At 39.2% G+C, this 21,887-nt stretch overlaps 1 protein-coding gene across 1 annotated transcript in view; it reads left to right on the top strand.

Moving 5' to 3' along the window:
* ASTN2 (astrotactin 2) overlaps window positions 1–21,887 on the top strand; it is a 1,142,502-nt gene that overhangs the window by 642,510 nt on the left and 478,105 nt on the right. The window contains exon 13 of the mRNA XM_036751653.1: window positions 7,828–8,016. Coding sequence (XP_036607548.1) covers window positions 7,828–8,016 — 189 coding nt within the window. The remainder of the gene's footprint in view (window positions 1–7,827; window positions 8,017–21,887) is intronic.

Below are 21,887 nucleotides of genomic sequence, written 5' to 3'. Positions count from 1 at the left end.
GTTTCATAAAAACAGTGAACCCCATTTGGAGGTGCCTGTGAGATATTTGCATCAGAAGACTTGGTTTTGTTAAGTCAGAGAGACAGCAAGAGGGCAGAAGAATGATCTCCCACTTGAAGAAGTCAGAATTAGCTGAAGTCAGAGCCAACAACCTCAAAGTGGCAGTGGCCATTCAGAAAGCTAAGGCCAGAGCCCAGGTTGGGTAACTCCCATCCCATGGTTCTTTCTACTGTACCACACTGCATTATAATTCTCTTTAATATAGCACTTTTAGGTTTCAAAGTACTTCATAGACATTGCTATTTGGTCCTTGTATTCATCTTCTGATAAAGGCAGTGCAAGTAGGAGGAGGAGGAGAGGGAGGGAGAAATATTGTGTTTGTATATAGTTGATTTCATGTTTCCTTCCCCTTTAGACTGAATTCCTTGAGGGTAAACACTGTTTTAGTGATTTGCACAGTGCCTAGCACACAGTAGGCACTTCGTAAGTGTTTATTAACTTTATGTAGTAGGTCCTGGACTCAAATCTATCCCTTCTAATTCTAAGCCTGGATCTCTTTACATTACGTCTCTGAATAACCTTAAAAATTTTAGTTTGCCTGGGATTTGTCTAGCAAATTTATTAGACTATGAGTTCTTTGAGGACAAGGACAAGATCAATGTTAAACATTGCCTCTCTCTTAACACCTATCTCAATGGTCTGCACACTGAATATACTTAATAGATTTTTTTTGATTAATTGGTTGATTTATAGTTCATTGTCAGATCTTGCTAGCCCCTTGGTTTTACAAAGTGGGCTTAAAGAAGAAATCAGATCTATAAAAGGCCTTCCTGTCCCATAAGAAGAGGGAGGTGAAGGCAACTAAGTCCATGCCTTGGGAGAAAATTCCTATTTTGTATCTGCTTGCTTACTTAATTTATTTATTCCTCTTTGCATATGTATAAATATAGCTCTGTGCAGATCTTGGCCAAGTTCCTACATGCCTACGCTCTTTAGACTTTCTGTAAGAAAATCTCCCAGACGACAAAATGTTCCAAAGGAGCTGTATAATTATGTGGCATGGTACAAAAATAAAATTAAAAGAAAAAAATAAAACCAAAAAGCCAAACAGACCTTCAGATAAACCATTCTGTGCCCCAGGGTGGCTGGAGGGAGAAAGCTGCTCATGTTAGCATAACAGAGCTCATACAAATATATGCCTTTTATTTGTCCTTGATACCTGAGGCTAATGGCACCACTAAAGGTCTTGGCAATGAGTAGATTCTCTTACTCTCAGGCAAGAGTTAGGGATGGAACTAGGAAAGAAGCTCAGGGTCAGAAAACAAGCTCAGGTGGGAATCCTATTAGGAGGAAGGAATGTTTCATAGAAAGAGATATAGATTTGGAGTCAGGTGAGTTGAATCCAGCTTCTGCTACTTAGTACCTTTGGGACCTTGGGTAAATCATGTCACCTCTTTGGCCTTCAGTTTTCTTTTGTAGAATCAGAGGTTTTTAACCTTGGGTTCATGAATGTGGTTACTTTAAAAAAATCCTTTGATAAATTAAATATGATTGGTTCTCTTTGTAGTACTATGTATTGTCTTTTATGCGTTTAAAATGGCTGAGAAGGTTCCAGAAATTTCAGCAGACTGCAAAAGGTGTCCATGACACAAAAACATTAACAGCTCCTGACCTAGATTATATGGGCATTTCTTCTAAATCCAATGATCCTATGAATCCCAAGTTCAGCTGTAAGCCAGAGACAAAAATCTTAGGTCTTTGGTGATCAAGTATCTGGGGATCCAACTTCTTGACATCACAGATCAAAGGCAGAGCCAAGGCAAAGTGTTCTTACTGTCAAGGCAAGGTAGAAAAATTGTGCCCCTCTGTGTGTTACTAGCACATGCAATATGGTTTAGAATAAAATTAATTCTTATATTTCATGAAGAGTAGGCATCTTTATCCTTAAAAGCACATGGCCTTGTAATCTGACTCTTTGATATTTTTAAATCTGTGCATTTAGGGGAAAAAGTTACAACAGAAGTGTCCTTTACTGGGCTTCTCATTACACTACAGGTCACTGCATACTTTGTCTATCCCTGAGTCTCCCTTTGAGCTCTAAGAAAGGGAAAATGAGGAATGAACAATTTTGGCCTCATATGATTTAATCAATTAGTGAACATTTATTAATCACCTGCATGTCATCTTAGGGGTTGAGAATATGAAGACAAAAGTGAAATGGTACATAAGAAGATAAATAAAAAATTGCTGTTGTTGTTGAGTCATGTCTGTCTCTTAGTGACCTCATTTGGGGTTTTCTTTTTTTTCTGAGGGGGGAAGGCAGGGCAATCAGGGTTAAGTGACTTGCCCAAGGTCACACAGCTAGTAAGTGTGTCAAGTGTCTGAGGCTTGATTTGAACTCAGGTCCTCCTGACTCCAGGGCCAGTGCTCTACTCACTGTACCACCTAGCTGCCCCGAATGTGGGGTTTTCTTTGTAAAGAATGGTTTGGCATTTCCTTTATCAGTTCATTTTACAGATGAGGAAACTGAGTCCAAGCAGGTTAAATCATTTGCCAAAGGTCACACAGCTAGAAAGTACCTGAGGCCAGATTTGAACTCAGGTCTTTCTGACAGCTAGTGGATAGAGCACAGGGTTTGGAGTCAGAAAGACCTGAGTTCAAAATTAGCCTCAGGCACTTTCTAGCTGTGTGGCTCTGGAATTTTGACACTAAGTATAATGCTTTGTTTCTCTATACAACAGTGTTATCCAGACTCTATTACAATTCAGTTCCGGCAAAACACGTGACTCAATGATACAGAATCAAATGGTATTGGCACATGTGTGTCCCAAGGGGGCATTATCCTCTCCTGCCTTTCTCATCTCCCTCCCAAAATGCTATCTCAGCAGCTAGGTGACCCCATGGATAGAGTGATGAACCTAGAATCAGGAAGACTCTGGGCAAGTCATTTAACCTCTTGCCTGCCTCAGTTTTGTCATCTATAAAGGGCTAGTTGTGAAAATCAAATCAATTAATATGTATGAAGAGCTTAGCATAGTGCAGTGCCTGGCAAGCAGTAAGTGCTATGTAAATGCTGCTTGTTTGTTGTTGTTTTTATCATCATCATCATCACCATTATCATCATCATTATCAAGCACCCAAAGGAGAAAGATATTCAGAGAATTATATCTGGAAGGGGTGCTGTGATTCAAAATTGATACTGCATAGTTTGCTTAATTAGTGAGGAACACAAAGATCGCACCTGAGATGAACATATTTCCTCTTCCTTCTATAATCCTTGGGTTGGGTACTTGACAATGCTGGACAAGATGGTGGGAATGACAGTAGTAGTAGTACTATGCACGTATCAAAGGAACAAATGAATGAATGAAGATGAGAAGATGAATAGAGATGATGATAATTTGATATTGGGGGCTATTTTAAAGTTCTTAGTGTTTTAACATTCATGACCTCTTTTGATTCTCACAATAACCCTGTAAAGTAGGAAAGATGGAAGTTATTACAGGGTATCCCATTTTGTAGATGAGGAAACTGGATGTAACAGAAATGAAGTGAGTTACCCCACCTAGCACATAATGCTGATATGTCATTTCAGCTGGTAAATAATGCAGATGGGACTTGAATCCAGTTCTTCTGACTCTTGTTCTACAGTGGTTGGTTTTGAACTGAGGAAGCTGGGTTGAAATGCTAGCTTTGCTACATATTACCTGTGTGACTTTGGGTAAGTCACTTAACATTTCTCAGCTTCAGTTCCGTCATTGCTAAGAGGGAGTTAGACTAGATGACCTCTCAGGTGCTTTTCAATTCTAAATCTATAGGCTTAGCAAAATTAAAAACTTTGAGTGCTGAAACAGTATTGGATAGGTTCTCTCTTATCTCAGGAAAAATGCTGTTTGGAAAAGTCATTACCATAAAGTGAGACACCACATTTTGTACACAAACACACACATACACAAATGTACCAGTTTACAAAGAGCATGTGCTAAGGCAGTGAGTGATTGGCATCTCCACTGGTGGAAAATGTATCCATATTGATAGTCATAGATCTTTGAATTATTGATGTAAGAATAATTGACATTTTATAGTGCATTTCAGTTTATGTGTTTTCTTTACAACATCTTTGTAGTAGTATTAGTGTTCTTAACTATAGTTTCCAAACTATTAAACTGAGCTTTAAGGAGATGAAATGACTTATTCAAGGTCATATATTTAGTAAGTGGCAGAGCTGTTTTTTGAACATAGGTCCTCTGAATTTCAAGTATAATGAGTACATTGGATAGGCATTTTCTACCACCCGATCCTTAATAAGGAAACTAAGGCACTGTATTTAAAAAGGAGGCAGCTACTTTTAGGCATTTCCCAAAAGAAACCCTCTAGCATACAAGGACTTGTGTCTGGGGGTACAGTCACAGTTGTTTGTAATTGCCCTTTGGTTTTCAAGAACATAGCTTTACTTACTTGGCAATGAAGAAGCATGTTCCTCCAAGAAACCAGGAGGCTCATTCATCAGAGGATAGCAGACTCAGATACTCAAAGAGAAGGAAATTCTCTCTGCTTCAGTCATACATGGCTCCCCTGGGGATAGGCTTGCCAGCTTATCTTATACACCATCCCCCTGCTTGCTACAGAGATGATTGAGATGTAAGAAGTGAGTTTAGAGACTCATATAGTATGAAGAATTTGGGGTATTATTCCCCCAACCTACCCCAAGTCAAAAGTGACAAAGAAAACAATCCTGGACAGGAACCTAACTTCACCATGAAGTCTCAAACTGAAGGGATGGTATAGAAAATATGATGGGTAAATACCCAGCAAGCCATGCACCTGAAAAGAATTTAAATTACAAGCTTCTCAAAACCAGCACCATGTAACACAAAGAGAATTAAACTTGGTGCCAAAATATTCTAGCTAGAATTTTCTATCTAACATTTACTAGCTGTGACCCTGGAAAAGTAACTTCACCTCTATGGGCCTCAGTTTCCTCTTCTTAAAAATGGATAATAATATCTGCGCTGCCTACTTTTACAGGGCTTTTTTTGGAAACCTTAAAGTAGCATAGAAATGTGAACAGTTATGATGATAAAGGTGTTATCTTCATTTCCTGTACAGTGTTTTGTGTACAGCTTTCCACATAGAAAAAAAAATGTCGTGACTAGTTAATTCCCCCCCTCCTTACCCTAAGATACCCAGTCTAAAGATTATTGTTGTTGCGTTTGTCCTTCCTTCTTGAAGATGACCATGACATCAGGGAAATGATGACATGAGTTGCAGTTGACTTTGATTTTAGTGAGGGAGGGCTGTGCAAGGTTACTAGCCTCACTTTCTCCTCCAGAGCCATCTGGGTCCAGTGGTCTGATATTCACCAAGACAACTGAAGATGGCCCAGGATGACCCTGGCCCTTTTAGAATGAGGTCTTTATGCAGAACCTAGCTTAAAATAAAACAAATCAAGGAGAGACAGCATAGTTCACTGGAAAGAACAATGGATTTGGAGTCAGAGGACTTAGGTTCATACTCTACCTCTGCCACTTACTTGCTGTGTGACCTTGGGAAAATCCTCTAATCATTATGGGCTTCAGTTTACTCATCTATAAAATGAGAGGTTGGACTAGATGATCTCTAATGCCCCTTCTAGCTCCAAAACCTATGACCCTACGAAGGTCTTCTGTCCTCCTTGCTGCCCCACTATCTGGTCTAAATATGCCACTACGTGCAAATTGCTCACTGCAGCAATGTAAGCCTGCCAAGAGGACATTTTCTAGAGGCCATTATTGGCCATCAGGATTGGGTGATTAGAGGTTCAGGACAGCCGTTGCTGCCATGTGTCAATTTGTATTTCCAGCTTCTGACTTCAATGAAAGCAATGTGCTAAGAGCTGTCCACAGTGCTGAAGGGACCATCCCTGCTGTTACAAGGGTGATTAAAGCCTAGTTTCTGCTACAGTTTTCAGATGTGGTAGACAGCTACTTTGGGAATACAGTTTGTCTTGAGGAACTACTTGGTAATTCCCCTCCAATTGGTCTGCAACGCTTTTTTCGAGTCTGTGTGTTCATGGGAAAAAAAGGGTTTAAAGAAGGTGTTGTATAATTAAGTATGTCAGTATTCATGAACTCCCCCCAAATTTTATAAGTGCTTTCTTTAACTACTGATTAATATATTAACAGGCTGTTTGAAGGATGTCTCTGTGCCCTATGAATTATGCCTGGGATTTATGTCCCGCTAAGCAGGAGTATCATGTATTAATAGATGACTGGAATTGGAGTCAGGGAGTTCTGGGTTAGAATTCTCCCTCTGGCACTTTAAAGCTATGTAAGCATGGTCATGTCACTTGAATAAACTGAGCCTCAGTTTACCTTCATTAAAAAAGGATAATATTATTTGTAATACTCAAATTGCAGGGCTGTTGTAAGGCTTGAATGAGATAATGTGTGTGAAGTGCTTTACAAATGGAAAATTCACTATATAAGTGAATTATTATTATTTTAAGGAATTATTTGAAAAGAATTGGGCTTCTCTCAAAGAAGTACTAGTTATTTCTCTAGATTTTGCTTTTTTCATACCTGAGCACAAAATGAGTGAATGCAGGAGAGCTTTTAGGTCATAAAGTATTAGAGCTGAAAGGAACCTTAAAACATTGAATGTTAGAGCTAGATGGGGTGCTAAAAAACTGTTAGAAACAGTTCTCAAAAAATTGCAAATTATTAAAACCTTGTGAAAGATTGCTCCAAATATCTAATAATAAGAAAAACTCAAATGAAAAGAACTCTGAGATTTTACCTCACACCCAGAAAATTGGCAATGATGACAATAGATGCAAATAATCAATGTGGGTGAGGCTGAAAAAGGGGGAGGCATGCTAATGCACTGCTGATGGAGCTATGAATTGGTCCAACTATGCTGGAAAGCAATTTAGAATTACGCTTTTTAGAAAAGTCACTAAACTATTGATATCCTTTGACCCAGAAACCTTATTTCAAGACATATAACCAAAGGAGATCAGAGACAAAAATAAAGGTCCTAAATACACCAAAATATTCATAGCATTTCTTTATATGGCATAACAGATCCCTATAGATTGTCCAATGGCTAAACAAATTGTGGTAAGTGACTGTAATGAAATATTACTGAGCCATAAGAAATTATGAATATGAATTTATTTTAAAAAACATGGTTTAAGACTTACATGATATGAGGCAGAGTAAAGTAAGTAAAACCATCAAAAGGTTATACAAAACGCTATAATAATGCAAACAGCAGAAGAAAAAAATGAAATGGTCACTTTGTGATTATGCTTCACCCTGGAGCAGAATTAAGAAAATGTACCTCCTTCCATTCATTCGAAAGGTAGAAGAAGGTAAAGGTAGAAGAACCTTGATATGGAATATTTCATATACAATTAGACATAGTTGATATGTTGGTGAGTTTTGCTTGACTTTTTTCAAACTTATCTTTTTTAATCTTTGTTATAAGAGACGACTAACTGGATAGAAGAGGGTAAGGTATACCTTTAGAACTGAATGAAATATTAAAGCAAAAGTTACAAATAAAGGTAAGATACGTTTAAAAAGAAAAGAAAATTAACTGTTAAAATGTAGACTCATAAACTGGTAGAGTTGCAAGGGACCTTAGAGATCATCCAATCAAACTCCTTTATTAACATGGGAAACTGATGCCCAGAGAAGGGAAATGATTTTCCCAAATTCATACAACTAGTGACAGAGTCAGGACTAAAACACAGATCTCCTGAGTACCAGTTCATCATTCTTTGCATTATACCTCACTGTTTGCTGGGGTATGGGTCTAATTATCTCATCTGTCATTTCCTAGCTGTGTGGAAGAGTATAAGCTGGCTCCAAATGGTAAATCCTGCCTCATGCTATCGGATGTCTGTGAGGGCCCCAAGTGCCTCAAGCCTGATTCCAAGTTCAATGACACTCTCTTTGGGGAAATGTTGCACGGTTACAACAATAGGAGCCAGCATGTCAACCAAGGCCAAGTCTTCCAGATGACTTTCAGGTATGCATTGTACCTTGTCTATTCCCTGTTGATATACTAAGGGTTGTGTCTGAGTTATTTAATTTAAATTCAAGGCAAAAGAAAGAGAATAGAGCATTAGTATTAAGTGCCATTGAACATATTAACTGAACACACTAAAATTTCTCTGCTGTTTCCTCATGTTTCTGCTTCTAGTTATGGTTTCCTGTATCTTACCTCAGGCTTCTAAATACATGGAAGTATGTACATAATTTCTATGGTGGAAGAAACTGGCTTTGTAGTCAAAGGACTTAGGTTTCAATCTCATCTCTTCTACTCAGTACCTATGTGACATTTGGCAATTCACGTCCCTGCCCTAGGCCTCAGTTTCTCTGTTGGTTATATAATAGGGCCAGACAAGATGATTTCTAAAGCCCCTTCTAAGATTAAATCCTATGATGTTTTCAGGTACTGCCAACACAGGGGATAAGCTGCTCTCTTGTTTTATTGGCTTCTCTTTGTGAAGCAAAGAGCTTCACTTTGAGCTGTTTTTGGTTCTAATTTTTCTTTTGCAAGTCTAAAGGCCTGTGATCCCAAGCACTGCTTGTTAACAAGCCTGCAAAAGATGAGAAGATTTGGGGAGGGACACTGCCTGCTTCCTTCACTATTATCAAGCCTGCTTGAACCTCAAATCTGTCTGGGGTCAGTATTCTCTAGATCTGGGCATTAGTCATTAGGATGCCTGAAAGTTCAGTGCTGTAAAATAATGACACAATTTTGCTCAAGAGAAAAAGAGGTATTTAATGGAGACGATGAAGCACACAGACTATAGGGGAAATTATTAGCTCAATAACAACCACATAAACTCAATATAAATTGGAAGCTATTGAGCACATGGACCATCTGGGGAAATTCCTTGCTCAGTATAAACATGCACATCTATTAAAAAAATTACTCAAATATAATGAAAATAGTATCCCTAACAATAATCCTAAAAATATGACACAATTATTCCTGAAGAGAGGGTGACAATGGATTATTTTTCATGTTCCCAGTTGGGCATACCTTGAAATGAGGTCATGCAAACTTCCAAGTTCCTAGCAGTGATGAAGGAAAAGAGACAAAAAGGAAGGAAAATGTTGCTGATAATTATATTCTCCAGAAGAGAAAACAGCCAGGAGAGAGGTGGATGTGGACAGGCACCCTCCTGGCCAACTGGAAGAGAAAAGAAGAGGGATGGCAATTTGGAGGGAAGAGAGTAAGAGTAAGGTTAAGGGGGATGATACCAGATGACCTGCTTTGAATATCTAGCTACTACTACTGGTCAAGTGATATGCCACTAATCATGTCCCTTCTTGCTAGTACATAAAGTTGCCCCTCAGCTCCTTACTCAAGGGTAAAGTCTAGGCTCTGCCATCCATAAAGGCTCATGTGGGTTGTTTTTCTTTTCCAAGGTAGAAGTTAGATTTAGGTTAGGGGGATGTTATGTGGGATAGAGGTTTTCCTCCCATTAATGAACAGAAATCTCCCTTCTTGATCCAGGCCACATGACTCATTCAGGACCACAGTTTTAATTCAAGAGATCCTATCCTATTCAGAATTGAAAATAGCTTCCTCAAGCCTACTATCAATCCTACTGAACCAACTTCTAGAGCCAAGTGCAGTAAGGATCCTCACTCCCATCCCCTTCCATTCAAACAGCAAGAAAGTTTCAGTTATTAGCTATGATATTGCCATGGTTTATGCTGAGGAGGGAGGCATCATCAAATGCTTTACACACTTCATGTATCTTTAGAGCTCTTGAGGATACCATCCTAGAAACAGCAGGCATGTCACCATTTAATGACCATTTTCATCTTGCCCATGTTCTACCAATGATCATTTGCAATTTGAGCTTCCTGTAGAGGCCAGCAGGCTTTGTACTGTCCATCTCTATCTTATGTCTCATTTTCTAGTAATTTTCCTGGCCTTGGGCTTTGGTAAATACCCTGAATAAAATATCCCTGATAGTCTATATATAGATTAGGATCTACTCTTCGCACTGTCCCCTATGCATAACCAACCTTATCCTCTCAGAGACAAAGCCCTGCTTGAAAGGGGTTAAACTTAATAATACTCGCTTTCTGGTTCAGCTCACAGAATGGCCCTATTTTCTGCTGCCCAGAGATTTGTTCTCCTTACTCAGAAAGCTCTCTGACAGAGGTGCAGCTTATGATTGCTTTGTAAGCTGAAGTGCCAGTCCTCAATCCACCACCTCTCTGTGCCTGTCAGTAAGAGCCCTGACAACTAGGACATTGGAAATTGCAGCAAAGAGAGCATTTAAGTGGCTTTATATACTAGTCTCTACTCCTGCCATTGGGACAAAGATACTTGTTAATTGACTAGAAGTTGCTCTTAGAAGTGTCCAGGTTGTCCCTTTCTAACCACTCCAGGTATTATTACTTTAATGTGAGGATTAGAATAAGGGAGAAAAGGGAGAGTCCTCAAGGTCCAATCCGGTTATTCAATGGAAAAGATTTGCAAATCTATATTTGGTTGGCATGCATTAAATTTCTGTGTGCCTGACTTCCCTCAGGACTGTTGGTGTGGTCTCAAAATTAAGCTCAGGTACCACATGTCTGGGACATACTCTCTTCTCACTCTAGCCTCTTAGAATTTCAAGTTTCTTTAAATGTACATTTGAGTATTATCTTCTATATAAGGCCTTTCCTGATTATACAATCTACCACCCCATCCCTCAAGCTGCTAGTGTATTTCTTCCTACAGGGAAAAAAGTTGTCTTGTATTTATTTTGTACATTATATTTAATATTTACTTATATGTGTCCATGTTTTTCCTTCATAAAGCATAATTAAGGGTAGCGATTTGTTTTCATTTTTCCTTTGTAAATGTCTGGCCCTGTGTTTGACCCAAAGTAAACACTTAAATTCTTGTTATTAACAAGACAGTAGGTGGCAAAGTAGATAGAATACTGGAGTTGGAGTCAGCAAGTCTTGAATTTGAATCCTGCCTTAGTCATTTATGACTCTAGGCAAATCACTCAACTTCTCTCAATCTCCATTCCTTCATCTGTAAAATGGGGATAATAATAGCATTTGTATCATAGGGTTGTAAGGATCAAGTGAGATGATATATGTAAAGTGCTTTGCAAAACTAAAGGTACTACATAAATGGTAGTTATTAACAGTAGTTGTATTGATTTCCCTTAGAGGCATGTAAAATAAAAACTCTTTGATGCCCTTATATGTCTCTTTCCAGGTAGCTAGAGACAAAAGGAAGATGGTGGTGTGGAGCTAATACCAAATTTGGGTAGAAAAGGCCTGCATGCTATCTAGACTTGGCTTTAGTACTTTCTTCTTATGGATCCTCATTCAAGTCACTTCAATTCTCTGGTCTTCTCATTCTCATCTGTGAAATGGGGAAAATAGCACTAATACTTCTTAGATGTTGAATGGATAGCTTGCTGTCCACTCTGACGTATACATAAATATTATAGTTATTTTTTCCCTTTTTAACACTTTTTTTGCCCCAAAGTAACTTGGAAAGGCTCTGTGTCTATTGTATTAGATTTCCTTCCATAATAGGAACTTGGGTGATAAGTATCCATTAAGTGGAATAAAAGGGTAAGCTATTTGAGTCCTCATAACAACTTAGTTACTCAGGACAAAATCCAGTCCTCAACATGGATGCCTACCATATTGATCCATGTGACTTAAGGGCCGTGTACCTCCCCCCAAATACCACCAACAAATCCCTTGCTCTGTTAGCTTGCAATATGCCTGAGAATTCCATTGGTCTCTCCTCAAGAACCATCTTAAAGATATAATATTATTCTATGATTCTGTCATGTATCACGAAGTAGAAAATTCAAAATTATTATTCAGCTACAAAGATAAAGTTTTATCTGTCATACTGCTTATCATAACCTTATTTAGACTTCTCATCTATTTCTTCAGGCCCTGGCTCTAGTCCAGTAGTTCTTTGTGATTCATAGACCCCTTTGAAACCTATGGACCCCTTCTCAGAATTATGTTTAAACGCAAAAAACATAATACATGGAATTAAAAAAGAAACTAATTATTCTGAAATAAGGTTATCAATTTTTTAAAATAAGGCTCATGGACCCTAGGATAAGGACCCTTGATTGCAGAAATCTCATTTCTGGCTTCCCTCAAGTTTATAAGAGAAATGAATTGGGGAAACATTTTCCCTCAATTCATGGGACTTTGGGGGGAAAGAGCAATGTTCTTTAAGAGGAAGTGTTGGTTTAGAGGCTTCTAAAGCTTGAAAAAGATGTAGTTCTAATGCTTTTCTCCCCTCTCCTATCCCAGAATGTGGCACTTAAAATCCCTTTCAGGATCATTTGCCCTTCCAAATGATGTGCAATAGGTCAGATTCATGTTTCTCTTTCACTTGGCTTTTGGTTAAGATGGGTTTGGCAAGGTTTCATTTGTGGTTAAGAAATTGTTTAAAAATATCTCTTTTACTCTTGCTTCTCTCTCTCTGCTTTCAACTATCCATTTTCATTCAGCTCTGTCTGTGAAGATCTTGACCTTGGCCTTGGATGATAAAGAACAACAAAAGCCCAGTGAGTGAACGATGTAGTTAGCAATATCTCTGCAGTCAGAGGACCTGGATTCCAATTCAACCTTTAACAGTTATGACTTATGGGACATTAAGCAAATCCTTTATTGTCTCTGGACCTCAGTTTCTTCATCTGTTAAAAAGTATTAAGACTGAATTAGATGGATCCTAAGGTCGCTTCTTGTTTTCAGTCATTGATCTTAAGGGAACTCCCACTCAGAGCTGCTCTAGGATCGAGCAATGAAGGCCAAAGAAGAAAACTGACAAACAACTGACAAACAACAGAAATAACAGAGGAATGAGGGTGCTTAAGAGTGTGGGTTGAGCCTGGACCAAAGATAGGCTGCGGAAAAGTCATACTAGAAATAGAAAACCTTGTCATAGGATAGTGCAATGATAATAGGATGTCAGAACTAAGACATTTGAGAGACTATCTAGTTGAGCCTCCTGATTCTACAGATGAGGGATCTGAGATTTAGAGAGGTTAAGGGACTTACTCAAAGTCATATACCTAGTAAGAGGGAGAGCTGCAACATGGATCCTGACTCCAAATCTAGTGTATTGCCCTTTCTGCCATATTTTCCATTTAAGGAATGACATACAAAGTGAGAGATGGTGGAAGATGCTTTACTCGAAACACAGCTTTAAATCTGCTCTGATTTCCAGTGCATACATTACCATGCTGAAAACACTGTTTTAGATATGCAATAGAAATTCTAGGTTTGGCACCAAAATCCCCCTCTGAATGTGGCATAAGGTCTCCATTTTTTTAAGTCAAGGAAAGCCAGCCTTATTTTTGCAATGTTCACTCACCCACATCACACATGCTGAGGATACTGAGTCAGAGTTTACCAAATGGCCACTGAGACTCACTTGGTCCCTCTATTTTTAGCTGTCCAATGGGAAGTAGGCAGCCATTGCAGTCTCTCTCCATGTTGGTGATGATTTGGAATTCCACCTTAGAGCAATGCTTTCTCTGTTAGAACACTGTCCCCTCATTCTAGCCCCTTCTCTTAAGTAAAATATTTCATACTGGGTAGAACTGCAAGTAGGGTTGGACAAAGTGGGTCATTGCCTTGGGTGAAATACACAAAGGAAGACAATAAGATTTTTTAGAGTATAACATTTTATATTATGTCTTTTTTAAAAAAGGCACATATTTTAACGGAAGAAAATATTATTCTTTATAGTATTTAGGGAATGACTTTGTCAAAAATCAAGGTGCCTGTGTCAGAGTGAATATTCAAAGCCTTGAGTTGATATAACATACACAACAGGGCAAAATTTTTCTCACTTTACTTGTGGTACAAAAACTCCTCAGCCAAGGTCTGGTTTTAGGCTAATACTTAACAGACTAGTAAATACTAAGTATTAGGGTTTAGTCTAATCTTAGGTCTCTGTTCCTGCCTCTTTCCTGCCAAGAAACAAAATGAAAAAATTACCAATGTGGACCTATGTAGTTACATACCACACTCTGTTTTATGACCTTCCCTAGCTTTCCTCTGTCTAAGATTGTGCTTCGTTGAGAAGAAAAATACTGAGGGTCTTAGTAACACCTTGACTCTCTATTTAGCTAGTGCATATCCAGGACGAGAATAATAATAGTTCCTACCTCTACGATGCTCTGTGGTTTATGAATTTCATTACTCACAATCACTCTGGACAGGAGGCAGTATACATTTTTTCATCTCTATTTTAAAGATGAGAAAACTGAGGTTCACAGAGGAAAAATGACTTGCTTGTCACTTCAGGTAATAAATATGGGACCCAGGATTTGACCCTGTCTTCTGCCACCAAAGCTTACTGGACTTCCTAGTATGTCATCTGATCTCCAGAAGACTGAAATTGAGTCAATCAATGTATCTTAAACACCAGCTGACTGTAAGGAAGATACTGAACTGGGTGTTGTAGAAGGCATGGCAGGTCAGCTCAGAGGCTAGCGGAGAAAAAGCTTCACAGTCAGATGACCCCAGGAACATGAGAGGGTCAGATAGGCATTCCAGAGAAGATCTAGGAACCTTAAATCCCAGGAGGTACCTAGTGAAGCTCCCCTTCCTGATTTATAACCTGGAGATTAATTCTTAAATATCCTGTTTGCTTCTCTTAAAGTTCCTGAAGCTTTCAAGATAATGTTTCTCAAAGGCAAGAAGAGTTTAAATATATTTCTAAACCACCTTGTTATCAAGCTCCCACAGATTGGTTTATACTATATCTGAAATCTTATTTCTGTACAGATCCACATATGGAGTATCGTCTATAAAATGGTGACAGTGTTACCTGTAGTACCTTCCAATAGTAGCACAATGTAGTGGATAGAGGGCTAGCCAAAGATTCAGAAAGACCTGGGCTCAAGTCCTACCTCTGACAGTGGCCATGCCACTCATCCTCTCAGTGCCCCAACACTTTTCTAAGACTATGAGTTGCAGAACAGATTCTGATAATCATTGATTGAGGGAGTTTATTTGTTTGTTTATTTTCCTCGCTGGAAACCCTACACCACTGAATCACAAGTCTGGTCACTCACCAAAAAAGAAAAAAAGAAGACAAACAAACAAACCCTGCTTAGCAGGGTCAAATAGGGTAATATAGATAAGGAACTTTATATATGTTAAAATGTTATATAAATGATAGCTACAATTATCATGACTAAAGTTCCCCTTTATCACTCTACCATAAACAACACAAAATTAGAATGCCACTATTGCTTCCTTCATCAGCATCATAGCAATCTTGACAGTTATGTACTTACTGTCCAACCTTTAGGGCTCACCATTTTCCATAATTACATATTCTAACCTAGAATCTCTGGCCCACCACATCCCATATGTGAATCAGAGAAGTCGGTCTGGACTTCAGGAGGCCAATCTGACTTTCTCTAGGGATCTTTCTAGCTCATTCCCCTGCAAGACTCTTGGGTAGTACACCTTTACATAGTGTGTTGTAGTACAAAGAACTATAGACCTGGAGTCAAAGAGACATAGGTTTAAGGCTCAGCCTGTTCTTTTCCTGACTTTCCAATTTTTAAAAATATCTTAATTCATTTATTTTTAGTTTTCAGCATTCACTTCCATAAGATTTTGAGTTCCAAATTTTCTCCTCATCCCTCCCCTCCCCCACCCCAAGATGGCATGCATTCTGATTACCCCTTCCCCCAATCTGCCCTCTTTTCTATCACACCACACCCCTTCTCTTATCCCCTTCCTTTCTATTTTCCTGTAGGGCAAGATAGATTTCTATACCCCATTGTCTGTATATCTTATTTCCCAGTTGCATGTAAAAACAATTTTAACATTCATTTTTAAAATTTTGAGTTCCACATTTTCTCCCTTCCTCCCTCCCTACCAACCCTCATTGAGAAGGCAACCAATTCAATATGGGTTATACATGTGTAGTCATGCAAAACACTTCCATAATAGTCATGTTGTGAAAGACTGACTGTATTTTCCTCCATCCTATCCTGCCCCCCCCCATTTATTCTGTTCTCTCCTTTGACCCTGTCCCTCATCAAAAGTGTTTGCTCCTGATTACTCCCTCCTCCCGTTTGCTCTCCCTTTTATAATTCCTCCCCTCTCTTATCCCCTTTCCCCCTAATTTCCTGTAGGGTAAGATATATTTTCATACCCAATCTAATGTGTATTTTTTTGCCTTCTTAAGCCAAATCCATTGAGAGTAAGGTTCATTCATTCCATCTTACCTTCCCTCTTTTCCCCTCCATTGTAAAAGCTTTTTTGCCTCTTTCACGTGAGATAATTTACCCCACTCTACCTCTCCCTTTCTTCTTCTCCCAGTACATTTCTCTCTCACCCCTTAATTTTATTTTTTAGTTATCCTTTCATATTCAACTCACCGTGTGCCCTCTGTGTGTGTGTATGTATATATGTGTGTGTGTGTGTGTGTGTGTGTGTATTCCCTCCAACTATCCTAATACTGAGCAAGGTCTCATGAGTTACAAATATCATCCTTCCATGAAAAAATGTAAACAGTTCAACTTTAACAAGTCTTTTATGATTTTTCTTTCCTGTTTACCTTTTCATGATTCTCTTGATTCTTGTATTTGAAAGTCAAATTTTCTATTCAGCCCTGGTCTTTTCACCAAGAATGCTTGAAAATCTTCTATTTCACTGAATATCCCTTTTTTCCCCTGAAGGATTATACTCATTTTGCTGGGTAGCTGATTCTTGGATTTAATCCTAGCTCCTTTGACCTCTGGAATATCGTATTGCAAGCCTTCCCATCCCTTAATGTATAAGCTGATAAATCTTGTCTTATCCTGATTGTTTTTCCCCCATACTTGAATTGTTTCTTTCTGGCTGCTTGCAATATTTTCTCCTTGACCTGGGAACTCTGAAATTTGGCTACAACATTTCTAGGAGTTTTCCTTTTGGGATCTCTTTCAGGAGGTGATCAGTGGATTCTTTCAATATCTATTTTCCCCTCTGGGTCTAGAATATGAGGGCAATTTTTCTTGATAATTTCTTGAAAGATGATGTTTAGACTCTTTTTTTGATCATGGCTTTCAGGTAGTCCAATCATTTTTAAATTATCTCTCTTGGATCTGTTTTCCAGGTCAGTATTTTTTCCGAGAAGATATTTCACATCGTCTTCTATTTTTTCATTCTTTTAGTTCTGTTTTATAATTTCTTGATTTCTCATAAAGTCAATAGCTTCCATTTGTTCCATTCTAATTTTTAAGGAATTATTTTCTTCAGTGAGCTTTTGGACCTCCTTTTCTATTTGGCCAATTCTGCTTTTTAAGGCATTCTTCTCTTCGTTGACTTTTTGGACCTCTTTTGTCATTTGGGTTAGTCTATTTTTAAGGTGTCATTTTCTTTGGCATTTTTTATGTTTCCTTTTGTGTTTTATTTTTCATGATTTTCTTGTATCACTCTCATTTCTCTTCCCAATTTTTCCTCTACTTCTCTTACTTGATTTTCCAAATCCTTTTCGAGCTCTTCCATGGCCTGTGACCAATTCATATTTTTTGGAGGGTTTGGTTGTTATCTTCTTCTGGTTGTATGTTTTGATCTTCCTTGTCACCAAAGTAAGATTCTACAGTATGATATTTTTTCTCTGTTTGCTCATTTTCCCAGCCAATTACTTGATTTTTTAGTTCTTTGTTAAGGTAGGTCTCTGCTTCCAGTGTGGAGGGTGTACTGTCCCAAGCTTCAGTGGTTTTGTACAGCTGTGTTTAGAGATATTTCTAGGGACCTGTGAATTTTCAGTTCTTCCAAGGTGGTATGATGAAAGGAGAGGTATTTACTCCTCTCCTGCTCTGTGCTCTGGTCTGAGTGACCGCAAGCACTCTTTTCTGCCTTGAAACTCTGAGGAGGATTCCTTCTCCACCACCGCCACAAGTTCCACCGCACAAACGTTCCTCCTTGCCCCAGGACCACCATCCAGGACTGTGACCCAGATCTAAGCATGAGCAAAGCAAGAGAATCCTGCCTCAGCACCAGCAAAGGATCCCTGCAATCCCTCTCTGATCAGCCTCTTGATCTCCCCGCCTTCTATGGATGAAGACCTCCAGAAGCAGCTACTGTTGCTGCTTGTGCCACTGCCACTGCCCTAGGGCTCCTCTCTCCCTCAGGTCCAACAAACCTTTCTTACTGACCTTCTAAGTTTTCTGCCATTTGTGCATCGAGAAGTCTAGAAACCCCCACAGTTGCCAGTGATTCAGTGCCCTGAGGCCTACTCCAGGTTTGCTGGGGCCCGTCTGTACCGACATGGCCCATGTTAGACTGCACTCTTCTCTCGGACTGATGCAACAGACCTTTCCTGTCCACCTTCCAGGTTGTCTTGGACTGGAAATTTGTTTCACTTTGCCATTTTGTGGGTTCTGCTGCTCTAGAATTTGTTTAGAGTCATTTTTCACAGATATATGGAGGAGCTTGGGAGAGAGCTCAAGCAAATCCCTGCTTTTACTCCACAATCTTGGCTCTGCCCCTTGACTTTCCAATCTTTAAGAGATCACAGAAGCACATTGACCTCAGTTTCTTCATCTTTACAATTGGGGTAATAATACATATACAACCTACCTCCCAAGGTTGTCGTAAGGATCAAATGAGGTTATGTATGTCAGATGTTCTGTAACCATATAGTACTTTACAAATATAAAACCTCACGTATGTAAATGTAGTAGAGTGTAATGGAAACAATGCTAAACCTGGAGTCACTGTTAATAATAATAGTTACCATTTATATACCACTTTATGGCTTATAAAGTACTTGACAAATATTATCTTATTTGATCCCCACAACAACCCTGGGACATTGATGATAGTATTGTCTCTGTTTTCACAGATGACAAAACTGAGGTAGAAAGATGTTAAATAATTTGTATAGGGTCATACAGCTAGAAAACATTGAAATAGGATTTAAACTCAGATCTTCCCAATTCCAAGTCTAGGACTCTATTCACCTTGCCACCCAGATGACCTGAGTTTTAATTCTGGTTGCAATACTTAACTATGCGAGGATGAGGAATGATAAGGAAAGTCCTGTATGCTTAGGGACTGTTTTTGCTTTTTCATTGTATCCTTGGCACTTACAGTGCCTGACACATAGTAAACACTTAATAAATGCTTGTTGATGGGCAATAGAGGTAATAAATGGCAGAATCAAGTTTCTCCCTCCCCATTCCACAGCCATCAGCCTGAGAAACAATCCTTCGTTCTGTCAGTAGTGCTTAAATAGTAATTCCCAGTGGGCTATTCTGTTCTAGATGTTTCTACATCCTAAGTCTCACTAGAGCAAAGAGGGAAATGTGCTGGATGGACTGCAAAGAGGGGCCAGGAGCAATTCATAAGATGAGGAGTACGTGGTTTGTCACCAAGTGCGTCTCCCAAATGGGCTTCTACGGCTTTTCTTCTTGCTTGTCTGCTTTCCTTCCAGGGAAGAAATGCCAGTGGGGGTTGAGATTGCCAGGAGATGGAAGGCAAAAGAAAAAGCTACAGCAGAGTGAAGAGAGTGAGAAGGAGAAGAAGAAACAAAAGTTGGGGGTTGAACCTTGTTGGAAGCTAACATAGACCTTGGGGCCTTCTGTATTTTACTTCTCTCCTGACAGTGTCCAGCTTGGATGTTTTTTTTTTTTCATTTTGTAGGATTTTGCTTAGAATCCTAGACAGTTAAAATTAGAAATCTCCTTAACATTTTAGAATGATATGGTTACTACAGAATCAGGATTGAGAGCTAGTAAGGGCCTTCAAGATCATTTAGTCTGGTCTCCTCCTTCTACAAAGGAAGAATTTTAGGCCCAGAGAGCTTTAATGAGTTCCCCAAGGTCACATGGGCAGACACCCACTTTTAGCCCTGGAAGGGGTTTTGGGATGTTTGAACACAGAATTTTTTGACCAAGAAGGATCATGAAACCTATGATGTTAGGGCTGTTTGAGGTGTCAGAACATAGACCAGAATGGCCTATTTCGTTTTACGAAGAGCACCAAGGCCCCCAAAAGATTAAATGACTCGTCCAAGGTAACACAACCACTTGGCTGCAGAACACCAGTCTGCTGCCTGCAAATGCTAATTAGATAAGAAGACTTGTTTTTTTACCTCTCACAGATGGCAGCCTAGCAATTCAGATAAGGAAGAACTGAAGTCCTTCCCCTGCAGTGACCTGAGGCAGAGTGGCTTTGTATAGCCTCCCCCATATTTGAAAGTCCCAAATTAGATGAAGATGCTTTAATCTCATGCATACAGATTTACTTCATTCCCATTACTGTAGTTTCCCTTGGGCCTTAAAAGAGGTAAACATACATCTCACACACACACACACACACACACACACACACACACACACACACAGAGTCTCTCTGTCTCTCTCACTCTCACACACACACACACACACACACACACACACACACACACACTGTGGTGAAATGTTGCATGAATAATATTGAAGAAATAGAATGTGAAGGGTCGGATAGGAGGTGGAGAAAGATTCCATTCCTGCCTTGAAGTTTCTCTGGCCACAAAGGGCAGAGCCAGATTTCATCACTGTAGCCTGGATTAGATCATAGGAAGGCTTCATGGAGGAAGGGATGCTTGGGTTGTACAGTTATCCCTTCCACATTGTAACTTTCCCCATCATTGTTTTGATATATGACAGGTGAGCTTAAGAAATGAAATGGGAATTTTGGGGGAATTTTATAGAAGCTGAAATGGATATATGAAGGCCAACACAGAAACAATTTAGAAACTCAGAAATCCAGAAAACATATACATGTAGTATTTTATAATATCAACATACTATATATTTCAATACCATAAATAAACCCAAATTTTACAATAAGGTACTGTAAACATCCCATAAAGAAAAAGAAAAAATTAACAGTTCTTCTCTATTTTAAAGGGAGGATCAAAAATTTTTTCTTGGATTTTCCAGATCATGGGGGTGCCACATCTGGAAAGGATAACTGTACTTTTAAGACTGAATAGTTTTTGACAGCAAGGAGAAAGGGCATTCTAAGAGGAGGGAGTAGCATGAGCAAAGGCATAGGACATTTGAGGAATGGTGAACAGTCTACCACATTAGGGGAAGAAGAATGCTAAAAGATAAGGGGGTGCAGGTATGGTGGGGGTGTTAGGTTGTGGAAGGCCTATGATACCAGAAGAGGGAGTATGAACTTTGTTCATTTGGAATCAGGAAGTCATCGCTAGCATTTATATGTCTCTTTAGGGTTTGCAAGTTGTTTCACATGTATTATCTTATTTGATCTTCACAATCCTGAGAGACAGGTACTGATTAGCCCCATTTTACAGATAAGGAGTCTCAGGCCAAGAGAAATTAAATGATTTGCCCAGGATCACACAGCACAGAAAGTATGTGAGGCAGGATTGGAACTCAAGTCTTTCTCACTCAAATCCAGTACCACTTAATAGAGAATGATATGCTCAAAGCTATTCATTAGAAAGATTGCTTTAATGCTTACTAGCTGTGTGACCCTGGACAAGTCACTTAATCCCAGTCCTCTATTAAAAAAAAGATTATTTTATTTTATTTTTTAAACTAGGTCTCCCTATCTCTACCTGGCTGGGTTACTCACAGGTCTGGTCCCCCTCCAGTCAGTATAAAAGCCTTGCGCTGCTCCTGTTTCCATCCTGAGAGTTTCCCCCTCCCTAGACAATCTGATATACCCCCACTCCTGGTAGCTCACCATTTCAATGACAAACTTAATGGGACATCCATTAAGCTTAGCCCATTCAGAACTCCTGAGTTCAAAAGATCCACCAGCCAGAGAATCCCAATAGACGGGATTATAGACATGCATCATCATGACCAGCAGAAAAATTGCTTTAGCAGCAGATGGATTAAAGGACAGTTAAGGGAC

The sequence above is a fragment of the Trichosurus vulpecula genome, chromosome 3 (assembly GCF_011100635.1).
Source record: "Trichosurus vulpecula isolate mTriVul1 chromosome 3, mTriVul1.pri, whole genome shotgun sequence".
In the NCBI taxonomy this organism is placed as follows: Eukaryota; Metazoa; Chordata; class Mammalia; order Diprotodontia; family Phalangeridae; genus Trichosurus; species Trichosurus vulpecula.
Note: the sequence above shows the minus strand (reverse complement) of the source record. Positions and strands in the feature narration are given on the sequence as shown.